Consider the following 9,132-nt stretch of genomic DNA (forward strand, 5'->3'; position numbering starts at 1 on the left):
AGAGCTACAGACAAAACATATTCACAGCACAAACTTGACAGCACAATATTCTCTCTAACAAACTTGACAGCACAACATTCTCTCTAACAAACTTGACAGCACAGCAAAACATAATTGCAATAATAGTAAATAACAAATTCAGCATAATATCTTGAAGAGTGTCTAAGTGCTGTAATCGGTTGCACCATCATTCCCGCACAAAATCTTGAAGCTTGAAGGGAACTTTGGGCTGTCTCTTAGGCCTAGCTTGAGCAATCGGTTGTGCAGTGGTTGTATCATTACCACCCTCATGGAAATGAGCCTTGTCCTCAAGGCTAATATGAGGAAAAGTGGCGTGGAAAGGTTCCCAATTCTCCCATGTAGCTTCATCAGGTGTCGTGTTAGACCACTGCACTAAGACTTGCTTGACCTTTTGCTTATTTGTCTTGATAGTTCGCTGGTCCAAAATGCATAGAGGTATGGAATAAGGTTCTGCAGTTGGGGGTGGGTGGGCGGAAATAACTTCAGCAGGGTTTGGACATAACTTGAGGATTGAAATGTGGAACACGGGATGGATACGAGATTCAGGTGGTAACAATAAGCGATATGCAACCTTTCCAACTCTTGCCGCTATTTGGTAAGAACCATAATACTTTTTGGCAAGCTTGTTACTTAGACGGTGAGCAAGAGAAGACTGTCGATAACGTTGAAGCTTAACATAAACCCAGTTACCAACCTCAAACTCCTTATCGCGACGATGGCGATTTGCTTGGGTGCACATTCTTTCCTGTGCTCTCTGAAGGTTCAACTTGACAGCACAGCAAAACATAATTGCAATAATAGTAAATAACAAATTCAGCATAATATCTTGAAGAGTGTCTAAGTGCTGTAATCGGTTGCACCATCATTCCCGCATAAAATCTTGAAACAGTGCTAGGCCGTAACTCCGTTCCCTGCAATTTAAATAGTTCTCGCCAAAATTCACTAATGAACAGAGGATCACGATCAGTAACAATGGATCTAGGGAATCCATGAAGTTGAACGTACTCGCGAACAAAATATTCAGCCAATTTCGGTGCAGTAACTCCCTCTGGCAAGGCACAAAAATGACCGTACTTGGACAGTCTATCAACAATGACCCAAATAATTGTCTTACCGTTTGATTGTGGTAAAGAAGTAATGAAATCCATTGAAATGTCTTCCCAGACTCTGGATGGTATGGGTAGTGGTTGTAAAAGCCCCTTGGAACAGAAATTTTCTGGTTTGGTTTGCTGACAAATTGAACATTCTCAAACATGTTGCTGTACCTCTCGGCGCATTTGCGGCCAATAAAAATTGGCTGATAATCGAGCATAAGTCTTTTGTTCCCCAGAATGCCCGCCAATCACCGAGCCATGGAATATGTTTAGAAGGCGTTTTCTGAGCTTCATACTGTTAGGAACAAAAATTCTACCCTGATGGTAAAGTAAGTCTTGTTGAATAGAAAAATTATTATCCGTGCAAACTCCTTTCTCAATTGACTGCAGAATTTGTTGGGCCGTGTCATCCAAAGTAAGGGCATCTCGAATTTCAGTTAGGAAAGTGCTAGTAGTGACTGAAATTGACATCAGATTACCTTGTGCTTCGCTTGTCCATCGTGAAAGAGAATCGGGTCCACTATTTTCCACCCCAGCCTTATGCTCAATTGTAAATTCAAACCCTAACAGCTTTGTCAACCAAGTTTGCTGCTCTGGTGTCTGTATCGTTTGTGTAAGGAGTTGCTTAAGGCTTTTATGATCAGTGAATATGGTGAAAGGTCGGCCCAAGAGATATGGTCGCCATCGTCGAACTGCTGCTGTGATTGCATACATCTCACGACTATACGCAGATGCAGATTGAAGTCTTGGTGGCAACTTCTTACTGAAATAAGCTATTGGATGTCGATTTTGGGAGAGAATCGCACCCACAGCGAGACCAGAGGCATCCGTTTCCACTGCAAAGACTTTGGAAAAATCTGGTAAGGCTAAGATAGGAACTTCAGTCAGAGCACGTTTGAGACGCTCAAAAGCTAAGTCAGCTGCTTCACCCCAATTAAATTCGTCCTTTTTAAGCAAATCAGTTAATGGGCTTGTAATTTGGGCATACCCCTTTACAAAACGTCGGTAATATCCTGTGAGTCCCAGGAAACCCCTTACAGCAGCAATTGTTTTTGGTTTAGGCCAATTTAAGACAGCTTGAATTTTGGTGGGATCAACACTCACTCCTTGGGCTGAAACAAAATGGCCGAGATACTCTAATTTAGCTTGGCCGAAATTGCACTTGGATAACTTAGCGTACAATTTGTTTTGATGGAGCAGCTGGAGAACAATTTTGAGATGGTAAATGTGTTCCTCATGGGATCGGCTGTAAACAAGAATGTCGTAAAAAAAAACTAGAATAAACTTACAAAGATAAGGTTTGAAAATAGAGTTCATTGTGGCTTGAAATGTGAAGGGGGCATTGGACAGCCCAAAGGGCATTACAAGAAACTCGTAATGACCTTCATGTGTTCGAAATGCAGTTTTTGGAATGTCGGGTGGATGGATCCGAATTTGGAAATACCCACTCCGTAAATCAATCTTTGAAAAGATGATGGCCCCATGTAATTCATCTAGTAATTCATCCACTGTAGGTATTGGAAATCGATCCTTGATAGTGATGGCATTTAGAGCTCTATAATCGACACAAAATCGCCATGTCCCATCTTTTTTGCGAACCAAGAGGACGGGTGAAGAGAATGGGCTGGTGGAAGGTTGTATAATTTGATCTTGAAGCATTTCTTGAACTTGCCTCTCGATTTCATTTTTTTGGTAATGGGGGTAGCGGTATGGTTTAACATTCACAGGAGTAGATTGTGGGAGAAGAGTAATTTTGTGGTTGAGGGGTCTATTAGGTGGAAGGCCTTTTGGGATGCGAAAAACAGCTGGATATTGGTTTAGTAGTGTTAGGAAATCTTGGTGAAGAGTGGAATCCATGGATTGGTGAATATTTTGAGTTGAAGGTGGACTGTCTGGTTCGAGTTCTAAACGGAAGTACTGAGCTATTGAGGTAGTCTATTGTAGTCGTTTTAGTTGGTGGAAAGATATAGGAATGGGGTGGGGCCGAATGTTTTGAGCTCCTTCAAGTTTAATAGGCTGCCCTTTATATGTAAATTCCATAGTTAGGGCTTTGTGATCAGTGATAATTTTCCCTAACTTCTCCAGCCACTGTACCCCTAAAACAGCATCAGCTCCACAAAAATCTAGCATATGAAAGTCAGCTTCAAATTCAACACCCTGCATCTCGAATTTAACTTTTGAACAGTGACCTTCGCTACGAATCCGTTCCCCATTGCCGACAGCTACCAAAAACGTCATTGTCTTCTCAATAGCCAAATGAAGGAAGTGAGCCAACCGCGGGTGGAGGTAATTATGTGTACTCCCAGTGTCAATTAATACTGATAAAGGTTGATTGTTAATTTTAGCACTGAGTCTGAAGGTTTGGGGACCAGTTGTTCCAATCAAAGCATGAAAAGAAATTTCGGGGCTTAGATTTGCTGTTTCTTCGGTAGGCACCGTATCCTCCACCAGTATTTCTTCTTCTTGAAAACTCTCTGATGGTTCCTCTGTCAACAATAACAGAAAAGGGCGAGTACGACAACGATGACCGGGCTTGAATCGTTCATCGCAATTGAAGCACAAGCCTTGGGCACGACGGGTTTGCATTTCGGCGGTCGTGAGACGACGAATAGGAAGGGTTGTCTTTGGTGGGTTTGATGGATTTGGTGGTGGGAGGGGTAAAAGTGGGGGCCGTGGGTCTGGCCGTATATTTGTTTCGTTGCGTGTAGGTATGGGTATTGGTGTATTGGTTGATTTCCATGAAATGGATTTTTGGTTATAGGACAACAATTTATCTTCAATCAATTTGGCTAAAGCAATTGCATCAGGAAGGTTAGAAGGTTTGTGAATGGCTAACTCATTTTGAATGGTTGGTTTTAAACCTGAGATGAAGCAATCTAAAATGGCATCCGGGTGAAGGTTGGTGACTCTGTTGCAGATGTTTTCAAAGGCTGATTGGTAAGCCTCTACAGAGCTTGTTTGGGTAAGTTTGAATAAAGTGGCTCTGTGATTAATATAGGAGGAAGGGCCAAACCTGCTTTCAATAGCTCGGGTGAGAGCTGCCCAAGAAGATAATTGTTGATTCTTGTGCATCCATTGGAACCAAGAGAGTGCTTGGCCAGTCATATAGAAACTGGCGATGTCAATCTGCTGCTCCTCTGGGGTTTCATAGAAAGAAAAGTATTTTTCAGCTTGAAATATCCAATCTAAGGGGTTAGATCCATCAAATGTTGATAGATCACAGCGTATAGATCTTGTGCTTTGTGTGGGTTGTAGTTGAGCTTGTATAGGTGGTGTGTTTTGTGGCGTAGGTGGTGCAGAGACTGGTGGGTTTGTGGAGGACCCAATCTGAGAGGGTGCCATCATGGTAACTCTGGCAGCAAGCTCTGCTATAGAGTTTTGTAGTGCTTGTTGTGCACCTTGTAGGTTTTGTTGTGAACTTTGGTTAATTTGCTGCTGTTGTATTATGATTTGGCGTAGGTCTTCAAGGGATTTTTGGGTCGATTCTTTGAGTTGTGTGACCTGTTCTTCAAGGGCTCGATATCGTGTTTGCATACCCTCGTTTGCCATCTCTCAACGAAAGCACCAAATGTTAGACTTGACTGTTAGCAGCAGCAAGTTTCTGGGAATTAAGTTTCCACTTTAGAGGGTGGAGTCCTCCAGAAATAGAGGGTAAAGAGTAGAGACTAGAGAAATTAGAGAAATAGAAGATTTGTATTTTGGATTCAGGGAACTCCCCTTTTTCTTGTTCATTCATTTCCTTAAATACTCCTCCGAGAGAGCTACAGACAAAACATATTCACAGCACAAACTTGACAGCACAATATTCTCTCTAACAAACTTGACAGCACAACATTCTCTCTAACAAACTTGACAGCACAGCAAAACATAATTGCAATAATAGTAAATAACAAATTCAGCATAATATCTTGAAGAGTGTCTAAGTGCTGTAATCGGTTGCACCATCATTCCCGCACAAAATCTTGAAGCTTGAAGGGAACTTTGGGCTGTCTCTTAGGCCTAGCTTGAGCAATCGGTTGTGCAGTGGTTGTATCAGAATATGTTAATTGCTACACCTTTTTACTGCATCTGTGAAGAGTTCAACCTGATCTAATGATCCATATGTATCATACATGTCATCAATGGCCGTTAAGATACAAAGAAATTTAGTGAGTTCATGTTGGTGTTCTTGTAAGTAACAAGGCATGTATGTTCCATTGCGCTATTTTTGTGCTCTTTGGTACATGGTTTGAGGAAATTAAAATAATCTTTGTTGATTATTCACTAATAAATTTTGGTATGCGATATAATATTTAATGACCTATGTGAGAATTAAGATTGTGATATTATGTTTTGAAGCATCTTATTTCTATTGATTGGTGCTGTTCATTACACAGTTTTTTAGAAATAAAATTTTAGTTGTTGTAAGAGATTTCATCTAATTTTGGTAAATCCATAGGTTCTAACATCTCAACTTAGTGAATTGCTTTTCATCAGGGCGTGGCCTCGTGGATGTAGGAATGATTAATCCGAACCACGTAAAAATCTTTGTGTCATTTATTTTTTGCAATTTATTGCGTGTTTGGAAAATTAATATTTTTTATGCAGATGAATAGTAATCGTAAACAGTAACGTTAAACAGTATTTCCGAAAATTAATTAAGTTGTTCATTTTAGGTTTTTAATTGCCCACACCTATTTGCAACAGATCTATATTCCTTTCAAACAATTCTTTAATATAGTCTAGATTTCTTCTTCTTAAAGTGTTGATTTACTAGTTTCAAGAAACTCTCCATGCCCCAGGATGAGTTCTCTAAGCTTCCTAAGTTGACTGCTAGGTGTTGTCCTAAATTGATTAATCAGTCTACAATAAAGTTTTCTACTCTTCTATTTACCATTTATTAGGCTTCCAAGACTTCCTATGTCACTACAATATTTACAAAAAAAATTAGCATATTCATAAAAATATCTTATATACTTCATTATTATCTTTTCTAACTAGATTATTACCTATTATCTCTAATTTTTCTAGCTCTTCTACTTTGTTTTTAAACTCTTGGGGCCATTTATTAGACTATAAGCACTCAACTTCGTTTTCTACACTCATAATATCTTGTAAGTACATGTGCACCTCTTCGTCATCTAAAATTTCAACTTCTCGGCTTTCTAATTCATGACTTTCATGAACGTGGCTTCCTAGATCATTATGCTTATTTAAATCTTTATGGTTTTCCTGCTTATTTTCTACGATACTGGCCACTTTTAATAAAGATTCAAAAGATTGCACATATACTCCTTTCTCTAGCATTAATGTTTTCATTTCATACGACAAAATATGTGATTCATATTTGGGTTGTATGAATGTTGATTTCTTAAAGAAATATGAGGTCAGCAATGTTTTAAGAAGCTGAATGAAAGGAAAAATAATAGAATGGGTAGCGAGTGTGCTAATTATATATATATATTAGAAAATATTTGGTTAGATCAGTCCATGGATTTTGTTTTTGGATGGCCGCGTATAAGGATAGGTCGAGATCTATATTGGTGATGATGGTGGATAGGTTTTAGAAGATGGCACATTTTATTGCATGTAAAAAGACAAAAGATGTTGCCTTAGTTGTGCATTTGTTCTTTCGAGAGATTATGCATTTGATGGCATTCCAAAGACCATTATTTATGATAAGAACATGAAGTTCATCATCAAGTTCTAGCGTCATCTCTGGGATAAGTTGGATACACAGTTGCAGTTGAGTAGTGTTTTCCATCCACAGACAGATGGACAAACATAAATGATTAATCAAATTTTGGCAACATGTTGTCCTGTGTTTGTGCAAATAAGCAACAGAGTTAGGAAACTGCTTTACCTCAAATCGGTTTTGCTTACAATAGCATGGTGAATCTATTTACAAGAAATGGTTTATATTTCCCCTTTTCCAATTTACCTCGGGTCAGTTTGTCTTACACTTGTCCCCACGTGAGGATGGTGACTTGGCTATTATGCATCAACAATTGGAGTAGGAGAAAGCAAAGTTGCGAATAATGCGACATAAAAAGTTTTACGGATTCATATTGAGGTACGAGCTCATTGAAGGGCAGCCAATGCCAACTACAAGGCTGAAAGAGACAAGCACCGTTGTAAGAAAGTGTTTACAGTGGTGATGGCATATCTGCGGTAGAGTCGTTTTCTTGGCATTCGTACTAAATTGAAAAAGCACAAATATAGACCATTTCTAGTGCCACGGAAGATCAATGATAATGGTTATGTGCTCGAATTACTAGACAATTGAAACATCTCTCACACTTTCAATGTGGCTGATCTGTTCCAGTGTCATCGAGATGATGATGAATTATACAACCCAAACTTGAGGGCGAGTTCTTTTCCAACTACAGAGGACTGATGTAGAGTGTTGTGTGTCATGAGCAAGGTAACTTCTGGAGGCATAACTTGGGCTACAAGTGTCTGTTTTTAGCGTATAATAATTGTTTCAAAGCTTGCAACGAGACGAACAAAACCCATAAGGTTTAAGCCGTTTGATAACTCTATGAAATGAGAGTTATCATGACATTTCTAGACTAAAATTGATTTTGTTTAGAGAGTAAATGATATGCTTTTATTACAATTTTAGTTATATTTTGCATGAACATCTATTTAAGTTCAATAAGAAATTGATTGTGTTTTAGATCACTTTGTTCTCTGATTATGTACATGATTGTAGTTGACCGAAAAGCTCAAGCTTTATAGATGGATGCTACATCAACAGACCTGTAGAAATGACAAAGAACTTATCTGCAGATGAACTAAAACAAGTCTGAATCAAAGAAGATATTGTAGCAATTTCTACTGTAATCCAGGAGTAAATACAGACAAGACTGCTATCGTGTTAATCGACATAGCATGCTGCAGTTATTGCTGTCAAGTGCAGACAAAATGTCTCACTTGTCAACAAATCAAAGCGAAGCACCAGAGACCAGCAAGACTTTTGCAATCCAATCAAATCCCTCAATGGAAATGGGAAGAAATCACGATGGACTTCGTCGTTGGTCTTCCAAAAACTACCAAAATGCATGATGCCATTTGGGTGATCGTCGATCGACTTACAAAGTCTGCTCACTTCTTGCCTATACGAATGACATACACCATGGACTAGCTTGCAGAAATATATGTAAAGGAGATTGTAAGACTACATGGTGTGCCCATTTCTATTATTTCTGACCGAGATGCAAGGTTTACTTCAACATTCTGGGAAAAGTTACATAAGGCTATGGGGACAAGATTGAAGTTCAATACAACATTTCACCCCCAAAACAGACGGCCAATCAGAAAGAACGATTTAGACTCTTGAAGATATGTTGCGAGGATGTGCTATTGACTTTCAAGGATCATGGAGCAAGTATATACCATTAGTTGAATTTGCTTACAACAATAGTTACCAAGCAACAATCGACATGGCACCATACGAAGCTCTATATGGTAGAAAATGTAGATCGCCTATTCATTGGGATGAGATGGGCGAGCGAAGGCATCTTGGACCTGAGTTAATTATTGTTTCATTTGAAGCAGTCGAACAAATACGTCAAAGAATGCAGGCAGCTCAAAGTCGACAGAAAAGTTATGCAGATAAGAGGTGAAGGCCTTTGGAATTTCAAGTTGGTGATAAGGTATTTCTAAAAGTTGCCCTAGTAAAAGGATTGATGAGATTTGAGAATAAAGGAAAATTAAGCCTAAGGTTTATTGGGCCATTTGAAATACTCGATTGTGTCAAAAATGTTTCCTACCGACTTGCCCTCCCACCATCATTATCAAGAATACATAATGTCTTTCATGTCTCCATGTTAAAGAAATATGTTTCAGACTCCTCTCATGTGCTAGATTACAAGCCTCTTCAACTAGAAGAAAACTTAACCTATGAAGAACATTCGATTCAAATTCTTGATAGAAAGATAAAGGAGTTAAGGAACAAGAAGATTCCTTTAGTCAAAGTACTATGGCGAAATAGCTCAGTGGAGGAGGCAACATGGGAGCGTGAAGAAGAAATGAA

At 39.1% G+C, this 9,132-nt stretch overlaps 1 protein-coding gene across 1 annotated transcript; it reads right to left on the reverse strand.

Annotated features, from left to right (window-relative positions):
• Window positions 1–187: 187 nt before the first annotated feature.
• On the reverse strand, window positions 188–1,169 carry LOC112099113. The gene is made up of 2 exons (XM_024186215.1): window positions 882–1,169; window positions 188–775 (listed from the first exon to the last, which is right to left on the reverse strand). Exons 1-2 carry the CDS (start codon window positions 1,167–1,169, stop codon window positions 188–190), a joined length of 876 nt encoding a protein of 291 aa, XP_024041983.1.
• Between the last annotated feature and the right edge of the window lie 7,963 nt (window positions 1,170–9,132).

This window comes from Citrus clementina, unplaced genomic scaffold (assembly GCF_000493195.1).
Source record: "Citrus clementina cultivar Clemenules unplaced genomic scaffold, Citrus_clementina_v1.0 scaffold_9, whole genome shotgun sequence".
NCBI lineage: Eukaryota > Viridiplantae > Streptophyta > Magnoliopsida > Sapindales > Rutaceae > Citrus > Citrus x clementina.